The 23111-nt window shown below is 39.5% G+C and overlaps 1 protein-coding gene across 5 annotated transcripts in view; it reads right to left on the reverse strand.

Moving 5' to 3' along the window:
* The window catches only part of Tpk1 (thiamin pyrophosphokinase 1), a 237047-nt gene extending 213955 nt beyond the window's left edge, over positions 1-23092 (reverse strand). For 2 of the 5 annotated variants that reach the window (XM_069996966.1, XM_069996960.1), the window contains exon 1: positions 22485-22641. In XM_069996966.1, coding sequence (XP_069853067.1) covers positions 22485-22626 — 142 coding nt within the window. In that variant the 5' untranslated portion in view covers positions 22627-22641. Of the gene's footprint in view, positions 1-21499; positions 21519-22484; positions 22705-22778; positions 22835-23009 lie in introns of those variants that run through there. The other 3 variants (XM_069996963.1, XM_069996964.1, XM_069996961.1) reach the window with 3 other exon arrangements.
* Between the last annotated feature and the right edge of the window lie 19 nt (positions 23093-23111).

The following is a 23111-nucleotide window of genomic DNA, read 5'->3' on the forward strand; positions in this document are numbered from 1 at the left end:
ACCCTGCACCAGAATCAACTCCAAATGGATCAAAGACCTCAGAGCCAAAGCAGACACTCTGAAAACATTACAGGACGAAATAGGAGAAACCCTAGGTCTCCTTGGCACAGGCTGAAAGTTTCTTAATAGAGGCCCAGAAACACAACAAATCAAAGAAAGGTTGGACAAATGGGATTGCATGAAATTGCAGAACTTCTGCATGGCAAAGGACATAGCTAACAAGATTAATAGAAAGCCCACGGATTGGGAGATCTTCACTAGCCACACAACAGACAAGGGTCTCATATCCAAAATATACTTGGAACTCAAAAAATTAAATTTCCCAACAACAAATCCTCAAAGAAACAACTGCCCGATAAATAAGTGAGCTAAAGAGAAACTTCTCTGAAGAGGAAAGAAGGATGGCCAATAGATACATGATGAAATGCTCAATCTTCCTAGCCATAAAAGAAATGCAAATCAAAACAATATTGAGATACCACATCATCCCAGTTAGAGGGGCTATAATCAAGAACTCTAATAATAACAGATGCTGGAGGGGATGTGGACAGAAGGGAACCTTACTGCATTGTTGGTGGGAGTGTAAACTTGTTCAACCACTTTGGAAAGTAGTATGGAGGTTCCTCAAAAGACTCCACATAGAGCTCCCCTATGACCCAGCAATCCCACTTTTGGGCATTTACCCAAATGATCACAAACAAGACTATACTACAGCTACCAGCACAACTATGTTTACTGAAGCATTATTTACCATAGCTAAGATATGGAACCAACCCAGATGCCCCTCAGTAGATGAATGGATCAAGAAAATGTGGTATATATACACTATGGAATTCTATGCCTCCATCAGAAAGAATGACATTGCCCCATTTGTTAGGAAATGGAAAGACTTGGAAAAAATTATATTAAGTGAAGTAAGGCAGGCCCAAGGAAATATAGGTCCCATGGTTTCCCTTATTTGCAATTATTAGTATATGTCTGAGACAAGCAGAAACGGTCAGATAAGTTACGTTAGGTGAAATGAACCCCAAGATAAGGACTCAGATTTTTTTTTCTTTTTTGCTATTGTTCCTAACATATTTATAAGGTATTTCTTTGTTTCTTTGTATGTCCCTCCCCCATGGTATAACTCCTGTTTTCACTGTATTTGATACTGGTATAATTTGTGAAGAGGAAGGAAAAAAAACCAATTGTTTAAATAGGGATACAGGTAGACCAGTTGCAACAATGAGATGTACAAGATGTTATGTCAAAAATGAACTTTACAACTTTGGCATGGGGTGGGGATGAGGGAGGAGATAGGAAGGGGAAACAAAGGAGGAGGCAACAATGCTTGATAAGAAATGTACTCATTACCTTGCTCATGTAATTGTAACCCCTCTGTATGGTATTTTCAAAAAAAGATAATTTTTTAAAATATATTTATATATACCACCACCACATGATTAACAGACTTAAAAATAAATAAGGTTACTTGCTATCAAATATCCACAATGTTTGAGTTCAACCATACACAAAAATGTATTTTTATCCTTGTGCACTCAAATAAGAATGGCTATTCTCTTTTAATCACTACTTTCCTTCCATGACTTTTTATTGGTTTCAATACAATTTGTTTACTGAAGTAACAAGGTTGTTTATCCCATAATAGATTCTGCTGACTGTATCTAAAGGTATCGGTTCACATCTTCTGGGATTTTTCAGAAGCTGGTAGCTTGTATGAGTATCAATTTCTTGGCTTCCAGCTCTAAATCCATTCTTCCTTATGGTCAGTAAATATTTCTCCCTCAAAAGCTGCCTCAGAATGAGGTTCTGTCAGGCCAAAGTAGAGGAAGGACACACAGAAGGAAGGCTTGTCTCCCTGGACCTAGTGGACTTATCTCTTCTAGGCTCCAGCACCTAGGCTGAAAGGCCAGTCTCACCAAGTACCTGCCACAGGTGTCTTCTACAGTATATCCCTTGCAACTCTCCAAGATGATTGCCCACAGAAGGTATCACTCCGGACCAGTTTCCCACGTATATCAAAGCTCAGAACTGCAGAGTAGTACCTGTGGCTCTCTCAGAGTAGTACCTCTGAAACTCCACCATCAATTGTTCTTGAATTAGCATACCCCTCTCCCTACAGAAAGATAAAGTCTGTCATGGCACCTTCCTGTGGACACACCCATCTACAAAGGCAATATACAAAGACTAAAAAAGTCTGAATGTATAAAAATAGAAGAAAATATGAATAAATAGGAAAACACCAGCTAATGCTGTTATGTTCATAAAAACCTCTCTATAGCCAGGTGTGGATAGGAAGATGAGACCTGAATACTGAGGGCAGATAAATCCTAGAGACTCATAATCTCCAATTAGCCAGCAAGTATTGGGAAGTAGAGGCCTGGGTCAAGAAGCAGAGTGCCCAGGAGACAGGGAAGCCCGAGTTCAAACTCCAGTGCCAACATCAACATAAATAAAAATAGCCACTTCGTCGCAGCTAGCCCGACAAAATTATTCACTTCAGGATATGCTTGTTGAGCTGAAAACAGAAGTGTATGTCAATTATGTCTGGTCGGGCCAATAGTTCCATAACTTTTATAATGTCTCCAGAGTGTGGGGCCAATACTAAGGACTCAAGTACTATTTACTGATTGACTGATGGGAACTGGGCCTAGGAGCTCTGGATAACACAAACCTCCAGGGAATGGCTATGCACAGGGAGCGTGTTAAAACGTTTATCACCTGCCCTGCACCAGAGCTCCAAGGGAAAAGCCAAATGCCAGCACATTCCTTTCCTTCAAAGGCATATAAACAGAAAGTAATATTTTATCCTCATTGAAACAAGCAAGTACACCAAAAAGAAAATAAATCTGATACCAAAAAAAGAATGAAAAACCTTACATTGAAATCAGAAATCTCCCTAACACTTCATACTGCCTTTTTGTATAATAGCTGGGGTTTTTTTTCTACTTAAGGTGGTCTTTCCAAAAAGCAGTTAAATATCATCATGCTGTGCTCCAAACTCCACTTAATCTTGACTTAATAGTCCAAGTAACCATTAAGTCAGGTAATAATTGCTATTTTATTTTGCCCATTTTATGGTTACTCATTTCCATGAAATATTAAAATCTACTAAAAACCCTTATTTCAACAATTTGTCATACTAAATGATGACACCACATTCAGATACCATTTTGAAGCAAATTTAACAGAAGATCAAGCCCACTCTAGAAGTATGCATTATCTTGATTCAAATATTCACCAATTTTCTTAACAGTAATAAAAGTCACTTACAAATAAGTACAAAACACAAAATTCAACACTTGAAATGGAATGTCCTTGTCAAGAATGAAATTACAGTCTTTAAAAGGCAGCTTTAGAAAGGATGACTAATATTATTTTAAGAACGGAGGCTAAGCATCTCTCAGTCACTCACCAAGCACGTATAAAAAAATACCAGTTTGAGAAGAAAGCTCAAAAGTTGAAGCTTGCTTGATGGTACATGACAGTTTCTGAATTAATCACATCTTTGATCACAGAATAGGATCTTTAAGTTGATTAAATGTTATATGACTGGAAAATGTAATTATAATCAGTTGGGTAAACACTGGTTAAGCATGGAGATTCCACAACCAATAAAATGCAGATCTTAAGGTTATTTTCTATCAAGCATAGACTATTCACAATATATTTAGAGAGTAAAATGCTTAGTTTGAGTACTCTGACCCCATGGGTTAAAAAGTGTGGAAAGTAGATTCCATTAATTTCTGGCAAACACCACATTGTGCTACTATCTCTATCCCAGACCCCCAAGGTCAGAACCATGATCCTCTCCTCCTTTTCTATGTCCCCACAGCAGCCTAAGTAGACCTTTATATGAGCAGAAGATGAAGAAAAACCTAGTGACTGGATCAGCCATGTGCCAGGGCACGATATTCCTCAACTTCATCATTTCCATAAAAGATTTCTCTTAGCTCCTATCCCATGGGAGCTAAAATGTTTGAACTGTAATTCTATTAGAGCTCAATTTTGTCTAGCCAGATCCTGTGTTTAGCCAGTTGGATCACAGAGCTAGGAAGGAAAACTCAAGATATCCAGCTGTCACACATGCCTCTCCTAACACCTAAAGGGGACACCTTACTGTAGACTACCATCTCATTCAGCATCAAGAACAGTGCCAGGTGCTATCATAGCAAGTCTTAGCTGGACCTAACTAAATACTGAAGTTTCTCAGACCAAATACTTGAGTGGGTACTAACTAAATATCTTTTTTAAAAAAATTGACAACAGCAAAGCTACAGTAGTAAGGGGTATGTTATATGCTAATTTACATAGAAAGATCAACTTACATAGAGAGCTAGGCAAACTTCAACACAAATGAAAATATATTAAAGCTGAGCCCCAGTGGCTCACATCTATAATCCTAGCTACTGAAGAGCTGAGATATGAGGCTCATGGCTCAAGATGGCCAAGAAGACAGGCAGGAACGACTCATCTCCAGTTAACCAAGAAAAAGCTAGAAGAGGAGCTATGGTTCAAATGGTAGATCTGCTAGACTTAAGCACAAAAGCTAAGGAACAGAGCCCAGGCCCTGAATGTAAGCCCCAGGACTGGCCCACACATAGACAATCACTGATGTGAGCTACGTATGGTCATAAAATAGAGCCTCATATAAACTGTCCTCCAGAGTTGTACTGGCCCCACTGGAAGAGCACACAAACCATGCCCCATCTGCCCTCCAAAAGCCCTGTTGAGAGCTCCTCTCATTTCTTTCCAGAGTGGGAAATATCCCATTGGCGTAACTCTCACTCACCCAGGCTCTGCCTCCCCAGCAGTGTGGATATATCACAGTGCTGCCCTGGCTCAGTCCACATGCTTGGTTTTAGACTATCTCAATTAACACAAGCTTCAACTAGAACTCTGATGACTCCTCCCTTCTGCCTTCTATCTGGAAGAGTATTTTTGTCTACATTTGAAGTTTTACATTCTCTTAGTCTTCCCCCTGCCTCCTGGTCTGGCTGATTCCTCCTCTTTCCCCCATTGTCTTCATCTCAGAGCAACTTTGGGCTCAGTACTTGGTTCTCAGGGAATTTCCTGTAAGACCAACCAGGCCTTCAACAATAGCTCAATCTTACAAAAATATTCAAGAACTGTATTTTTTACTAGTTTTGTGGATACATATTGTACTGCTTTACAGACTGAACACACTAGCAGAATAATAACCTAATGACAGCACCTTCTTTGGGACAGAACAGTCCTCTCATTATGAGCTTCTACTAGACACTCCAGGATCTAACTTCTACACTAATAATTATCATGGTGGTTCATTACTTCACTTCTTTCCAGGATTAGGAAGCTCTTCATGTCTACGCTGGTCCATCATCGTATCAGCCAATACTCAGCACTACATCTGGTTCAGAACACAACAAAGTCTTAGTTAAAACGGAATTTGTAGAGAGTAAGTGAGAGGCAAATCACCACCACCATCATCATCTGCCATTGTCACTGAAAAAATGCATATATTCACAAAGTAACTTCAGAAAACAAACTAATTTTTAATAGCTTGATGAATGAATTAATGTAGAAAGTAGACTAGAAAAGTCTGTAACTAGGACCCAATCAAGGGATCTGATGAGACACAGGTCTCTATAGTCCATAGTGCTAATACATAAAGGTAGACTGTGGGTGGTGAGGACAATGGCTTATTCAGTAGGAAAACTGTCCACTCTTGGCACTCTTGATTATTATGCCTCGAAGGGTGTTGTGCGTGTGTAGGGGGCAGGGTTACAAACTCAGAAGAAATGAAAAAAAGTACTTAAAAGAAATGCAAGAGGTTCATTTAGCTTACTTCTAAACAACTGGAAAACAGTAGTGGGGAGCAAACATTTGTAGATGGAACAGGTCAGTAGTGGGTATCTAGAGTGATGGAATATACTGAAACACAAGAGGTTTGTTCTGGCTGATAAATCAGACAGCTGCGCAGAATTGCATTTCACACTGTTTTCACCAATAGCTAACTTCTTGCTGTCAGTATTAAAGCTACTTGGAACTACATGTAGTTAACCTTGTTACCTTTGGTTCACTTGCTTATAGCTAGGTTTGTTCATATTCACAAGCAGTCTCCCCTCTCCAAAGTGCTGTCTACTGAACTAGCTTCACATTTAATACAAAATTATACTTATATACACACTCATAAAAGAATTATATTACAGTATGAGGCATTCTAATAAAAATGCTATTTTTTGGAATATGTTCATTTCCAATATTTTTATAGGTTATATGTCCAAGTTCAGGAGAAAAAAACTCAAGTTGTAAGCAGGTTTGTTTTTTTTTAAAATTGTAAAGGCTAATTTGCATTTTTACCTCCAACCTCTACCAATCAGCATTATGCAAATTTCAAGTACTGACTGCAGCATAAAATCTCCAATATTTCTATTAAAAAGTTAAAAAATAGACTTTAAATTTCAAAGTTTATTTTTCAACAACAAAATTATTCCATTTAAAGTTAATAAAAAGGAAATGTTTCTAAAGCAATTACAAACAAATATTTGTATATATTGAATATCATTATACTATTCCTCAGTGAAGATCACCAAATTCAAGAAAGGGTAACTACCCAGAATCTCTTTCCTAATCAAGTTGAGCAATGTCATATTTCTGAATTTGTTTGTTAATAAGCAGTCAATTAGATTTTTGCAAGACTCCTTTTATGTGCAACATTTTATAGTAATGAAAATTCTCACTATAAAAGATAAATGTTAAGCTGGTATTTACCCTTGTGGTGATGACAGTCTATTAAAATAATTTATCCTCCTGAAGTTTAAGTTTCAGTTCTATGTTTCTAAGTCAGGTATAAAGAAATATAAACTATATAACACACAAACACACACACTCACATACACACACACACATTCATGGGAAGTTCCAAATAAAAATATTGTCATAGAAACTATACTCATTCCCTTAGAATTAGTCTGCAGTAACAGTAAAGAAATACTTACTTTCCCCCCTGTACATTACAATAAAGTTTCATAGTAAGATTTTACTTTGAATCTAGAAATCCCTGAAAAATCTCTGGGCCTCCATGCTAATTGCATTAAGTCTTTTCTTTTAATAACACATAGCAGCAAACAATTTTAAAGAAATGTGAGACTTTTTCTTAGTATTATATTTCAAAGATTGTCACCTTTCACATTGTCTTGTTATTCTTTGAGAATTTTATTCAAAAATTCAGTGGCAAACATCAGATGCTTTTATACTTCTCTTCTCACTAACACTGATTCTCTCCAGAATCTCCATCCACCCCCCCAAGACCATCAGAGAGCAGCCTACCTCACCTGACAGAGCAGAGGCAAGCTAGTGTCTCAGGCTCCTTGGATCAAATCACTACAGTCTAATCCAACCACTTATACAGTTCAACTCTAATTTTTCTCAAGAAGTCATGATACACAGGAAAATGACAAAGAGAATAATAACAAGAGAAATGTCCCTCTTGTATAGACACAGATGTGCAGAGCAAAACGTAGACAAAAGAAATGCCAAATTGGAATTTGGATGGATCTTTTCATCAGACACTAATGTTACCACATCCAGAGCACAGGTTAAATCTGTAGTCTGAACAAACCAGAATAGAATTGCAGCTCTCTGATTACTTTTGGGCTCTGCTAGTCCTTCATTTAAATAGTACTCACATTCTAAGGTAATTATTTTCTTTACAATAAGGAAATCTTGTATTCTCAAGGGCTGATCACAGTGTTATCAAGACAGCCATTTACAGAGACAAGAGGGGGAAAAGGAAAAGGGAATCTGAAGTAAACAGCATTGGAAGAAACCCTCTGACACTGTTTCTTTGAACAGTAGACAATCTTCCCCATATAGAAAACCATGAAACCTTTCAACTCAGGAGTAAACTCAGCCTATTTGTAATTCTTGGAAACTTCACCATCTCTATGATGAGTGCATAGATATTCAACAGAAGTTGGCTCTGCAGGAATCTACATTTTAAAACATGTTTTATAGGTATATAAATATATAGATGCCTATATATACATATATACCTATATATGTATATACCTATATACATTATAAGTATATATGTATGTATGTATATGTACACACACATACACACACAGTGAAGGGAAAATAAGTTAAGCTCATTCTCCAAAACTTCCACAGGCCTTTGAGTCTGTGTTTCCCAAGGACTGCTGCAATATACCCATATATCCTTGAGTTATATACATAGGTTAGGTAACCCTGAGGCCATCTTTGGACAGATACTGCTTTGTCTTGTGGGAGTATAAACAGATATCACTGCTGGATAGAAGCTGGTACAGCTGCTGATGGTGATGAAATTGTAGACAGAGAACGTTAAATAAAGCATGACCACCATGCCTATTTACTATGCTACTCATTTTCTTTCCTCTACCTAAATCATTGTTCAATCTATCTGGAGTTGAGAACCTGTACAAAAACAGGAGCTTTCAATAAAAGATTATGTTAAACTAAAATCCTGGCATGATCAGGATATCATTGAGACTGAATCTACCTGAAATTATGTCTGGCAGATAGTAACAGATTAGCCCACGAGAATTATTTGCATCTGTCTACCATGATCTTGACAGTGTTACCATTAAAAAAAAAAGAGAGAGAGAATTACTTTCAACCTTCAGTGGAAATTTAGCCTGCTATTACTACATAGGTTTCTGACATTATGGGAAAAAAGAACAGCTCTTTAGAAAATTAGGTCTTATTTTAAAAGCTCATGTTCAGATACTGAACAAAGATAAAAGAAATTAAAGTAATTTCCAAAGGAAAAACTGTCAATAGGTTCCAAGCTTCTTCAAGAGCTTTCAGCTTTCAGTTTCACATTATAATTAGCTTTTAGAAACTGAAAGTTCCAATTGCTCATGTACAATACTCAGTGAAGGGGGAGAAAGTTACCATATTACAATGCAGCCTATGATTTATTGAGTAAGTAGAGCTTTAACACAAAAAATGAGGCCCAAAAAGCAAAACTGGTTGGATTATAAAAGAAGTGATCAGGAGGGTTTAGAAGTTACATGGGTAAAGGCTACTGCTTAAACCGTTTTCTCCTTTCCATAGTTCTCGGGATTGAACTCACATCTCTCACATCTAGGCCAGTGTTGCATAACTGATCTGAATTCTCCTCCACAAACCACTGAAACAAATAAGAAAAACCCTTAAGAAAAGAAATGAACAAAAATGTGTTCTTATCCCAGCCCAAAGTCAGGACTTCTAATCATGACTTCAAGGTTGAGGTGCCCACTTCAGTCTCCAAGTTTCTACACTTCCAGTCTGCAGACCTCCTCTCACACCTCTTGTGGAAAGTTCACAGGCTAGGGACCACACCGGCTTTCTAGAAATCCAGTAACTCTGGTGCACTGCACATGGGTGGGTTTTGCTTGCTGGACTAAGACCTTAACCAACACTGTAGCTTTGTTGCCATGAGAAAATATACTCTAAGCTTAAAACTACACACGAAATACTGACTTGGTTGATCTGCAGATGGACATTGCTAATTAAAATTAATGAGCACAGGCAATATGAACCTGCCTTCCTTCCTACCTTTCTTATTTACTTTTGACAGTGCTAGGGTATGAACTCGGAGACTTAAGCTTGACAGCAAGCCACCTGAGTGACTGACACATTCGGCTTTTTTGGTCATCTGTTGTTGCTGTTGTTCATTTTATTTATGCTTTATGTTATTTTTTCAGTCAAGGTCTCACACATTTTCCCAGGCCAGACTCAGACTTCCTATGCCTCCTGCACAATTGAGCTCACCTGGTCTATTTCTGAAGATGGAATCTCACTAAAAATTTTGCTTAGGTTGTCCTTAATCCTCTGGATCTCTGCCTTCGATGCAGCTAAGATTACAGGCATGAGCTACCATACCTGGATAATGAAATTATTTTTAAGTTCACTCCACTGATATTATGTACATGGGCCACTGTTCTGTGAGTTGTGATTTATATAAGAAAATGTGAGGCAAAGAAATTATAATGGCCATATTTATTGAAATTCTTTTAAATATGTAATCACTACATCTCACTTCCTAGTTCAAATGCTTCCCTAAGTCAGAAATCCCATCCTTGTCTTACTGTAATTATTTGTACCTCACCCACAATTCAGTCATTCAGCATTCCAGTTACTGCTATGTACACTCAAAACTAATGGGAAGGTGGCTCAGTGGTAGAGCACTTGCCTTGCATGCATGAGGCCCTGGGTTTGATTCTTCAGCACCATATAAGCAAAAAGAAAAAAGCTGGAAGTGGCGCTGTGGTTCAAGTGGCAGAGTGCTAGCCTTGAGCTGAAGAGCTGAGGGACAGCGCCCAGGCCCAGAGTTCAGGCCCCACAACCGAACCCAAAAAAACAAAAACAAAACTAAATACTGTACTGAAGATACGGGATCTCTTGGGTTCAAAGTTTTCCTTTTATAGCCTTCATTGTTTTTATAATATGGCTATCTACTTGTAATCAGGAATAAAAGTATTCTTTTATCTTTTACAAACAGCCTCTTTTGGGAAACTGAGCAATAAAGCAGAAATTTAGTCACTGTAAGGGAAATACTTAATTCATTATATTGTTGATATTCAGCAAAAATTCTAGAACATGCTTCTAAAATTACCTTTGGAGTATGAAAAATGGTAGGGTACTTCGTTTTAACTTAATGATAGGTTATTTAATTATTTTAAAACAATTAGTAAAAGGATAAAACTAAAATCAGTGTCTTTCTCATATGAAATACTTAATCTTATTATATTTGCACATTCACCTTCAAGTCTTGCATGTTTCAATGAAGATTAATGATGCATGGGTAATACACAAGATTAAAGAAACAGAAAATACCGTCTCATCTGTCTCTTAAGCTAGAACTTGAACACAGTATGAAATGTAGATTTCTGCACAGCCATATCAGTAGTCCAAAGATGCAAGCTCTAAGAACAGCTCACACACAATCCCTCAAAAAAAAAAAAAAAAAAGGCCTAATGTTTTCATTTGCTACCTATTTTTCCTATTTTCCTTCATTTTCTCCTATTTTTGACACAATTCTAGCAGCTATTTGGCTTGGCAAATCATAACACATTAAAAGTAACTTTGGAAAACAGTGTTTGGACTAGATATTATAGACAATCTATACACAGAATTTTTCTTCCAGTTAGTAACTCTATGTCCCACAGGGATATGGCACTTCTTGTTTGGGTTGAACAACTAAGTAAACATATATGTAAACATTGATGACTAGGTTTCTCTCCACCCTGAGACATTAAAGATGAAAATGGACAGCTAAGATCAACTCTGGTATTAAAGACATCAGTATGAATTCGTATTTCTTTTATACACATACAGACAGATCTGTGTGTTTCCTGAAGACGGCCCTGATAGGGTCTTGAGTGGACAGGTACCACTGAGGTGGCACTGAGCAAAGGAGATTCTAGCTTCAAAACACCATTCTCCACCAGTGGGGGCCAATGGAGACAAATGGGACCAAGGCTCCATGAAGTAGTTAACTCCATAGCCAGGAAAGCGTGCAGCACACAAGGTAAGGCTAGAGGAACTCCCTGATGGCAGAAATTAGGTAATGTCCAGAACTGATGGGAATCTGTCAAAATGTGCAGGGTAAAAGTCCAACTCCCCATGTGTAAAGCTACAAAATTTTGAGCAACAAAGTAGTGTTGGATTATAATTCAGCTCAGTAGGGAAATAAAAACAAAGTAAGGATCCTTGTGGATAAAAGGCAACATCTGAGAATCCTTTCAGTCATTAGCTGGGACTCAGAACAGGAGACTGATGTTCAAGAGGCCTGGCAATGGGCATAAGACAGAGCAAAGTAAACTTTCAGGGAGAAAGGAGAGCCCTTGAGTATTGCCCCTCCCCCCCCCCAAAAAAAGTCTTCAAGAAAAAAATAGGAATTGAGCTGCATTATATGAGATCACAAATGGAAAACATATCCTGGAAACATTTACTAGAAAGAGAGAACTTGGCTTACAAGCATGGTTACAATGATTCCAACTGTGCCATACTGTCAGAGACTCTTGGAAGTTATCCTATGGCTAATATTGCCTACTGTCTCCACAATTCCATTCTCTCTCACTGCCTGTGTAGAAGACTTCAGCTTGTCTGGGTGGTACTATGTCCTCATCTACCCTGGGAGATGAACTCTCATGGTCTAAAGAAGTCATAACATGATTTCCAAGTGACTGGTCTCTAGAAATGGCTGCATGGGTTTGTTCTGGCCACTATGACATGAAATAAAAACCAACTACATGGATCTTGTTGGAAGGTTTATCTTTTGTAATATAAAGGAAGAAACCAGGCTAGCATGGCCCTTTTGTAAGTCCCTCCATTCTTCCTTTCTACTTAGAATGCATCCTAGGAAAGAACTTTGGGGTTACTGCTCAGGGTTGCAGTAATCATTTTGCTTCTGTGGGACACAGCACAAGGTAACAGCCAGCTCAGTAGGATGAACTAGAAACTAGCCTGAATCACTCCCAGTGGCATTTGGCACCAGCCACAAACCAACAACAACAACATCTCATCATTGAAGAAAAACAGACTGATTGTTTTGTCTACAGTGAAATGATTTTCTTTCTAAAACTTATGTCCAAATACATTCCCAAATACTAGACCTCTTCCAGGCCCAGGGTAACAGTCATGTTCCTTGTCAGCAAGATGAGATTAAAATATTCTCAAGAGGGAGCTAGTACAGAGGATGGGATAAAGCAATGGCCAGATGGGGTAGAGGGTCATAAAAGAGAAGTAAAACTAATTACCTCAGCTATACTGTATCCACACAGACACAAAACCCCATTGTGCAGTGGATGTTTCTCAGGCTCTGCAGTCAGATACCTGACCCTGGGAAATACCTCCATATTCTCATCTCTAAAGTCAGAGTGACAGAAAGTTCCTTTTAAGAAAGACTGTAAAGCCAACTGCTGGTGGCTCATGCCTGTAATCTCAGCTACTCAGGAAGCTGAGGATTGAGGATTGAGGTTTGAAGCCAGACCCAGGCAGATAGATCTGAGAGACTCTTACCTTCAAGTAACCAGAAAGCTGTTAAAATTGGAGGTATGGTACCAGTAGTATAATGTTAACCATGAATAAAATAACATGCAAGAGCCTGAGGCCATACATTCAAGACCAGTGCCTCACAATTATGAGACTTTAACTTCTATTTCCTGAATGGGGAGCGGGAGATGTTTCTCTTTTCTATTTCTCCATACTTTAGCCCTGTTATATTATACTTTATATAATATACTTTATATTATAAAGTCTTGCTAAAATTCATTTTTTAAATGCTTGAGAGACTAAACATTAGAAAACTTTTGAAAAAGCTCATTGCCATAAATGCTCAATAGCTCAATAGGAAATGTACTCATTACCTTACTCATGTAACTATAACCTCTCTGTACAGTATCTTTAGAATAAAAACTATTAAAAACATAAATAATTTCTTAGTAACCACTGAAGACCACCTTTATTATGTAAAAGGAAATACAGACAACCTAGTGTGGACTTTGAGCAGTTCATATGAGCTTCAAATTGCATGATAGGGCGAGAAGAAATTTCTCTACAGAAATCAGCCACCTCCAGTGTTCTTGTGTCAATCAAGTGGTGCTTCAGCAGCTCCAAGTCTTAGATGTCACAGAAATGAATCTGTTTCTCAACCAGAAGATTGACTAAACATTGTTTCTACTTCAAGAAACAATGGAAGGGAAAAGTATAATTTAAGGTTTTATCTCTAGAATTGTTCCTGCCCAGTAAGTAGAATCAGTAACTCTCCTCCTAACAGTAATAGAAAGGTTAAATTCAGGATAGGTTTCAAGCATACAATACTACTATGTGCATGATCTTTTCACAGTTATCCAATGCCACAGCCCAGTGCATACTTTAGAAAGACCACTGGTTTACAGAGAAGCATGTCACTGGGAGAGCAGATTCCCTTCATTTACAAGAGCTACTACAGGCATATTCTGATAGATCTGTTTTAGCCCCTAACACTCCTTCAGGTGAGTTGATAATAGGCAAGAGAGAACTTTCAGACCAATTATACCCATGATACTCTTAGTTTAGTTCAAGATAACCAAAATCAGAGGTATAAACTGTCTTATAGCTTTAAACAAAAGCTATATAAAGTTGCCACCAGGATTCCCATGCACAAACTACCCTGGTTTTGAAAACTGCTGGACTGATACGAACACTAGACATCTGGGAATGTTCACTATTGTCTCCTCTCCTCCCTCCCTGCCTCTTCTGTGTTCCTCAAGTTCCAGGTCAATGTTCCCAGACATCCCTCATCAGTTTCTGTTACCCTTTCTCCTTGAGCATCTTATCTATACCAATTACCTTCTACTCTATTTCCAAATTTCAACTAAAATGCTAAAATTTAAAAACTTTAAGGAATGAAAAAAATATTCAGAGTTCACTCCAACATTTACAGGTTTGGTGGGGAAAAGATAATTTCTATAGTTGGAAAGCAAAACAATACAGGAGATGAGCTTACAAAAACTGAAATGCATAAAACCATGGAAGTGTTGCTCAAATGTAAGAGTACTGAATGCTGCATTCATTTCCCTTAGGAAACAGGTGAGGAAATACAGATTCACACAGAGAGGCCCAGGGAGGTTCATTTTCTCTTCTTCCCTTCTGCCATGTCTGGGTCATTTCCAGGTGCTAGCTCAGCCAGTCCATGCTAATGAAAGAACAGGTTGAAATTAGCTACTGAGGAAAAAAGGCTCCCTCTCCAATGAGCTAGAAGTTCCAGGTGGCACAGGTTTGCTGGGTGATCCAGAAAACCTGAAGAACTTACATAGATGAAATTCCTCCCACAATCATTTTCATGACAGTTTGCAATATCATGCACACCTTCCTAGAAGATGAGAACAGAGCAAGCCCTTGCCTTGGCTACTTCTCTGCTTGTATGGATTTTCACTGATAATAATAATTGCATTAAGCATCTAAGCTATGCGTCTAGGCCCACGGCACACTATACTGGGTTGACATGCTCCATGTTATTTATTTTTTGCTCTATGTTATTTTTAAGAGATGAATTATAATTTTCAATACCCATGGCCTGTAAGAGAACATTAACAGGCAAAAAAAAAAATCAAGTTCAAAAGAAGATGACCTAATTACACACCTTTTGAATTAACAATGAAATCAACCAATAAAGCATAATTTCCAAAATCTTTAAAATTATAACTTTCATGCATATATAAAATTAACACATGCCAGAGATTTTATTAATCAAATAATGAGGATATTAGCTCGAATTTTAATGTGCTTGCAGGCAATCACTGAAATCTATTTGCTAATAGATATTCCCAAACCTAGTACCAAAGCACTCAGGCATCCATGAACTAACGGGGACACTATACAAATTAATAGCTCTTTACCTTAATTTAAAAACAAAAATCAAGTGTTAGGTATTTTTAAATCCCGGTAGAACCATGAAAAGAATTACTGCTATATAAGAGTACCATAAAACTAATGGTTAATAATCCCTATTATAAAACAATGAGCTCTGAAAATCTCTTCTTCAGAGAAGAAATCAACTATACTGAGCTAAGTATTGAGTCTCACAATTATGATCTTTTCACTCTGAGGCACATGTAAGAAGATTACAGTCTGAAGATGGCTAGAGAGAAGTACCATACCCTATCTAAGAAACAAATTTAAAAAGCAAAAGGAGGTGTCTGTAGTGGTAGAGCACGTGTTGAAGCCCTGGGTTCAATCTTGAGTAGCAAAAAATGAGAGAAAGAGGGAGAGAATGAGAGATACAGAGAGAAAAAAGGGGGGAAGGAAGGGAGAAAAGGAGGGAAAGAAAAAAAATAAGTTAGTTATATCCCCACTGAACTGTGTACAGTATTAAGAGTAAGAATCATTGGGATAAATATTAACTTCTGCTACAGAGTTACAAAATGGTCTACCAAAAGAATGACAAAACTGTTTACCTGTATATTATCACTTCAAGATCTACTAGAAAAAACACAATGTTCTACTGAAAGGACATGTAGTAATATCTTTTGCTTATGTCCCATTCTTGGACTATTTTCCCAGCTTAGATTTGCATTGGTACTATAAGAAATGATCATTATCAGTGGTTCATTTTCAAAGCTAGGGATGTGACCTGACCTTGAACTAATAATTACTAGGAGCTTGCTTGCACAGATGCAACCATAAAGTTCTTGTACCTGGAAAGTCCCCAAGCACAAAGAATGTCAGAGAATGGATACTTATGAAGGGGAAACAAAGAAAATACCACTGTAAAGAAGTAACAACTTACATCTGGCATCTGGGAAGAGAGATAGAAAGGTAACTTCTAAGAAAATAGTAAAACTTAGGCAATGTCTGAGAAGAATGTACACCCCACAGTACTCAGCCAATGAGAAACTGGGAGAGAGAACTTCACCCCAAGAGGGAAAAAACTTGTTCTAGCTGCACCCACGCTCCAGTCCACCTCACAGATCCTGAAAGACGGTGGCTAACCACTGAAGTCTCCATTACACTGTACTTTGTGTCTCCTAGTCCATTTTTTTGAGCTTCCTGTGGGTGAGAATGTTTCTTGTAGTACTAATGTAAGTAAAGAAAAAGTCCTCTGATATGGTGAAAGAGAATATGTTTTGGATCCAGGGTCCCCAGACAGCATCTTAGCCTAAGAAGTCAAAACCAGATGCAAAGGAGACATTGTTACCAAACATCTGGTCTGTGGTTCTCCCTAACACCTTCTATTTTCCATAACTTTCTCATGATCTTAGGTATAGGATTTGCAGAAGGAACCTGAACTACAAATTAATAACCTATCTGAATGTTGTGGGATCCAACCAATAAAGAGTTACCTTCCAAAACTAATTACAATATGGGCAACCAATCAGATCATACTCCAGAGTATAAGAACCCAAAGACTCTGGGCCACTCAGACAGAGCAGATATACACCAAGACAGAGCAGTAGAAGTCTTCAGCCAAGATACTTGTCTTTTGAATATATTTGAATATTTCTAGTTACCCTTCTCTATCTGTGAATTTCATTCATCCAATTCCTGACAGAAGATCCCAAGAAGGCTACAGCATCAGAGGCAACGACTGAAGATAGAACTTAACATTAGCAGGCATTGCCCGCTTGCCTGCTGTTAAGCTACAAACTTAACATAGAGGGCTGCCACCCTAGCAGTTTCTTCGAGCTGTGATGCCAGAAGGGCTGTGAGGGCTCGGCCCATTGGAAACAGCAAAAGCAATCTACATTAACAGCATTGTGTCTGGAGGTCAGCCAGGCCACAATAAATGAGTAATTAGTGAGACTATCTTAAGTGCAGAACCCTACCTGAAAAACTAAAGCAAACAGTTAAAGATATGGCTTGAGCATTTCAGTGCCTGCATAGTAAGCACTAGGATTGAGTACAAGCAACAAATAAGTAAAGAAGGAAAAGTAAGTAGAAGGTAGATTTTGTTTTTGAGTGACTCTGAAGTGGGTGACCTGGGAGTTTATATTCCTTATAAGAACCAGAGCTTGGGCAAGGTTTGAGAACACCACACAAATAGATTTATAAGTAAAATCAAGGGTATGGAACAATCCCATTTTCCTACTTTTTGTTGGGGTGGTGGTTTTAGGGGTGTGTGTGTGTAAAAAGTCCTAAAGCACTACTATTTCCTCTGACGATATACTAGGACCTGCAGTCTAGGAATCTCAATATCCTGTAGATGTTGTCATTTAAAATACTGGGAAGCAGGCTCCAGTAAGCATTTCATGGGGATTCCTCTTTGGGGAATGGGGCGGGGGGGGGGGGGCAAACATGTAGGAAACAGACCTGGGTCTTCTACGCTATTTAACTTGGAAAATAAAGACACACAAATGTAACCTTCCCTTTGTCTTAAATAGAGATGATTTTGATAATGAGTTGTCTAACTATGGTATTTAGTCTCTGTGTATGGCAGAGTTACCTGGGCATGCTCAAGCAGAAAAGCAAGATAGCACCACAGAGGTACCAGCAGGAAGAAGGAGACCCCCTATGCATTCATAGGGCTCACTATCATAGCACTGGTGCTTCAGATTGGAAGAAACCTCAAGAGCTGTTTTCCTGCTTTGGAAGAATGATTTTCAAGAGAAATTGAGCTGAGAGCCAAAACCTTCTAGCACATGACCTAAGAATATATCAAAAGCTTAAATTCACTAGAAGTCATAAAAACAAAGGAAACTATCTCAGTGTGAAAAATGAATACTTCAGAAGACAATGGTGTGATAAAGACACAGGAATAATTTCCCAACAAAATCCATTCGTTTGAACATCTGTTTGCCACCCAGCAAGAATAACTCTTCCTGATGGATTTAGCCAAGAAAAAAAAAAAAACAGGTAATAAAATTCAATTGATAGAAAGTTAATGAACAAACTCACATTGTTTAAATCCACCGTATTTTCCTAGAAGACCACAAGGCATCTGGTGTTCATATATCAAAATTTAGAAATTTGATGTTCTTCTCATTTATATTAAGCTTTAACATTTTAGCATTGTTAATATCATGGGTTCAATCCAATCTTTCAGCTGAAAGATTAGTATTCTTTCTGGCAATGTGACAAAGTATCAATTTACAAGTTGGTTTTCCAAAAGACTTGAGATTATTCTTATATTTAAGTAGTTTCAGTTTCTAAAAGCATATCGCTATTAAAATGCTAGAAAGATGGGGAGGGGTGTGACATACACTAACACCACAGAAGCACAGAAGTTGATTCTGGAGATGATGTGGAAAAAGATGTATAAAGTTGACGAGATATTACTCAAAGCAAAATTAACAATTTGGTCATTAACAAAGAAGAGGAATAAAAAAAACTGTCATCAAATATAATGAAACTAAGTAAAAGTCCAATATAAAACAAAGCAAATACAAAGAAAAGCAATTTCAGGAAAAAGTTAAACTATCACCACACATATAAAGTGAAGGGTAGATACTTCACTAAGTCTTAGTGCATTATAAATAAATAGAAGGCAATAAAAAGGAAGAATCAATAATTATGAGTCACACACCAAAGAAACCATCCTCAGTCACACAAAGGACATTTCCTAGAACACTGAAGAAAAAACAGAATTACGACGGGGTGGGAAGCTAAAATAGAGTAAGTCCTTGAAACTCTAAAATCTATTACTTAGAGTCTAAGACTTTTTTTAGATGAGTCTTGATAACAAATTATTATATCCCTATGCAGTAGCTGGCCAGAAATTTCTTTACAGTACCACAAAGAGATGAAAATTTATTTCTTAAAAAAAATCAAATCTATCATGGGGCTGGGAAGGTGGCTCAGTGGTAGAGCGCTTGCCTTGCATGTCTGAGGCTCTGGGTTCTATTTCTCAGCACCACATAAGCAAAAAGAAAAAAAGCCCGAAGTGGCTCTGTGGCTCAAGTGGTAGAGCGCTAGCCTTGAGGTGAAGAACTGAGGGACAGTGCCCAGCCCCAGAGTTCTAGCCCCACGACGGGACCAAAAAAAAAAATCAAATCTATCAATTCATCTCTTTATAAATACACATTACACAATGTACACACACATATATATGCACATCAATTTCTGAATATAATGCATCTTGCTCAGTGTCACCCCTCCATCATACCCACCCCATCTATCCCAACCCAGCCCATCTCCACAAGCATCCTGGCACCGCTTTCACATGTGCACATTGAGTATCTACCCATTCACCTATCTGGCCCCCTCCTTGAGTCTCATCCCCCCTGACTAAACCACATTTCAGCTTCCTAGCCAGTCACTGCCATATTGGGCGGCACAGATCCAGAAAACAGAAAAAAAGGAAAAACAAAAACAGAAAACTATAGGCATTCCTAAGCAATGTACGTAATTGCTAGGAAAATGTGACCAAGAACTGTGTTTTGCTGGGTGTTGGCGGCTCAGGTCTGGAATCCCTGCTACTCAAGAGTCTGTGATTTGTGGATCTTGGTTCCAAGCCAGCCAGGGCAGCAAAGTCCACAAGATTCTTAATCTCCAATTAACCACCAAAAAGCCAGGAGTGGAGGTGTAGCTCAACTGGTAGAGAGCCCTGAGTGAAAAACTAAGGAACAAGTAAGGCCCTGTGTTCAAGACTCAGGATCAGCACACCGCCACCAACCACCCCCACCCCCCCAAAAAAATTACTAAAGCATTTTTGACAATACAATACAGGCCTGTGATCCTAAATACTCAGGAGGCTCAGACCTCAGGATTGCAGTTCAAGGCCAGCTCCTAACAGGCAAGTACTGGAGATTCCAATTAACCACCAGAAAGACAGAAAGGAAGCTGTAGATCAACCTGGTTGAGCACTAGCCTTGAGTATCAAAGCTCAGGGACAAGATCCCAGGCCTTGAGTTCAAACCCCAGGACCAGTGAAAAACAACAAAACACACAAATACACAGGACTCAAAAATGTAACCATTTTACATTCCTACTCTGATTTACTAAAAGTTTATGATAGGGATGGTCATCTGTCTATAATCTCTCTCTCTCTCTCTCTCTCTCTCTCTCTCTCTCTCTCTCTCTCTCTCTCTCTCTCTCTCTCTCTCTCTTTACCTATCTATCTATCAAAAAGGGGTAGGGGAGAGGGAGCTATGAGACCTTTGTTTTAAGACCAGACCTAGAAATGAGTCAGGAATCTCTACAAAAAGAACTACCTCTGAGAACCACCAGGGAAGAACTAGATTCCATCTCCATGGATGTGTAATGGACACGGGATACAGGATACCACTGCTCCTCATGGGCCTGGCCCCATTGTGCTGCTTCAAATGCCCGGACTCACAGAGTTAAGGCCTTCCCCACTGAGACTCTCATAGAAGCAGTAGAGTTGCCTTTCCTGGTATATTACTCCAAACTTTTCCATCTCAGCACTGACCCTGAAAACTGACTTTTTGTTTTCCCTTCAGACTTACTGCTGAAAATAATAGCTTCCAGCTATTGAAGCTAAGTGTTTTATGTGTATTAACTCATTTAGGCTCACAAGAACTTGTGACATATATCTATTTTACACATGAAGAAACAGAAATACAAGGTCAGGTCATTACTAAATGGTAAAGATAGGACTGAAGCCCAAAGATTCTAATTCTTCAGTGCGATCTGTATTATGCAGCACTCACAGCCTCTGTAAATCTTTAAATCCAGAACACATTAGCCATCAGTAACTGCTCCTTGGGTTTTAGTTAACAGGTCTAAAAGTCAACAGTCCACCTCATCAGATGTTTATTTGGGGAAATCCTATTGGTTCTGTGACTACTGGAAAACTGACAACTACTGAAATTTAACTTGCAAAAGGTTACTGGATGACACTTTTCCTTAACTTGGGAAAAACTAAAGAAGTAAATGTTTGCAAGAATACATATGCCACCACTTAGCCAAGGAAAAAGAAAATGTTGTTTTCCTCAATCTGCAAAATAACATGGAGTTATGCACCATATAATAACATTTCCATCCGCAATGAACCACACACACAAGAGTAGTCCCCTAATATTCAGATTCGAGACATGGTATCTACCTTGTGAAGGTATTATGATGGGCACATCTAAGATCAGGTTTCTCAGAATGCATTCTTGTCCTTATGATATTCATGACTGTATATATAAAGAATTTATCATAGTCAATGAAGAGTAAGGAATCTTCATCACCTACTTTAAGTGTTTCACCATTACTACCTGATGTAGATCCAATCAAACAAGACCCTTGAGTTCATGTATTTACAAGGAGTAATTACAAACATTTTTTTAAAAAGCCTTCTCAGTGGAAACATACTAAAAATACATTGATTAAAAATGCATATCACCTTACAAATTTATCACAAAGAAGTCCATTATTAGCCATAAGAATGAATGCTTCAGCAGGCACTTATAGCTCAGGCCTATAATCCTAGTTACTCAGGAGGCTGACATTTGAGGATTACAGTTCCAAGTTAGCCTGGGCTGAAAAAAAAAAAAAATCAATGGGATTCTTATCTCCAATTATTCTGCAAAAGTACTGGAACTGGAAGTGTGGCTCAAGTGTAGAGTGCTAGTTGTGAGCAAAAAAAGCTCAGGCACTATGTTCACGCCTGAGTCACTGCACAAATATTCAAGAAACAAGAAATAAAAATTAAAGAAGGCTGCCAACAGAACTCATCCCAACTGATTCCAAGTCTAGTTTTTAAGAACAAATAAATCCTTAATCCTGCACAAGAGGTTCCAAAACCCAGGTAGCACAATCCACCAGACTTCTTCTCTAATTAGCCAGCAAAAAGCCAGGCAGATGGAGGGCCTCAAGTGGTAGAGTGCTAGCCTGCCTCCAGGCAGCCGAGTCAAGGCCAAATCCTGAGCTCAAGCCACCAGAGTGGTTACAGGGAGAAGAGACACCAACCCTTCGGGGGCAGGGCTGCAGGTGTGTGTGTAATTCACTGGCGGGGAAGTTGCTTGGGACGCTCAGGACCCTGGGTTCGAGGCTCAGCCCCTCCCCAAACAAAACCCACAGAATCCGTTGCGTGAGTGGTGCACCTGCTGGACACCTTGTGGACGACTGAGTGGTTTCCTGGGTGGGCGCCGGCCCGGCAGGGGGGCTGGAAGTGCATCCCCCCAGGCCCGGTGCGCGCTGGGGTCCGCACCACACCTCGGCCTGGCCCGGGTTCAAGGTGTCCATCGGGGAAACTGAGGCACGCGCCAGGCTGGGCCACGCACCCAGAGGCCGGGAGTTAAGGGCGTCCCGGTCCTTTCCACCGTGGACTCGCGGCGGGGTGGGGGGGAGCCTTTAACCCTTCACCCCGCGGCGGGGCGCGCTGAGGAATACCGTACCGGCGGGAAGCAGGGCCTCCAGCGGGGTAAAGGCGAGCTCCATGACGGGGTAGGACCTGTGCGTTCAGAGAGAGAACCGACCGTCAGGCCAGGGCCCCCGCCCGACTCCGCGCCGCGGGGGCTCGAGCTCGCGCGGCCCGGGGGGACCCCTCCCGCCAGCCCGCTCATCCGGGCACTGCGCCGCGCGGGCTCGCCCTCCTCCCCTCCCTTCCCTTCCCCTCCCGCACTTACTCGACGGCGGGTGGAGCCGCCGGCGACGTGCGGGGAGCGCGGGCTGCGGGGGAGCCCCGGATCGACCGCTCGGCGCGCGGCTCAGCGGCCTGGCGCGCGCGG

This window comes from Dipodomys merriami, unplaced genomic scaffold, assembly GCF_024711535.1.
Source record: "Dipodomys merriami isolate MVZ:Mamm:240054 unplaced genomic scaffold, mDipMer1.0.p SCAF_5, whole genome shotgun sequence".
Lineage (NCBI taxonomy): Eukaryota > Metazoa > Chordata > Mammalia > Rodentia > Heteromyidae > Dipodomys > Dipodomys merriami.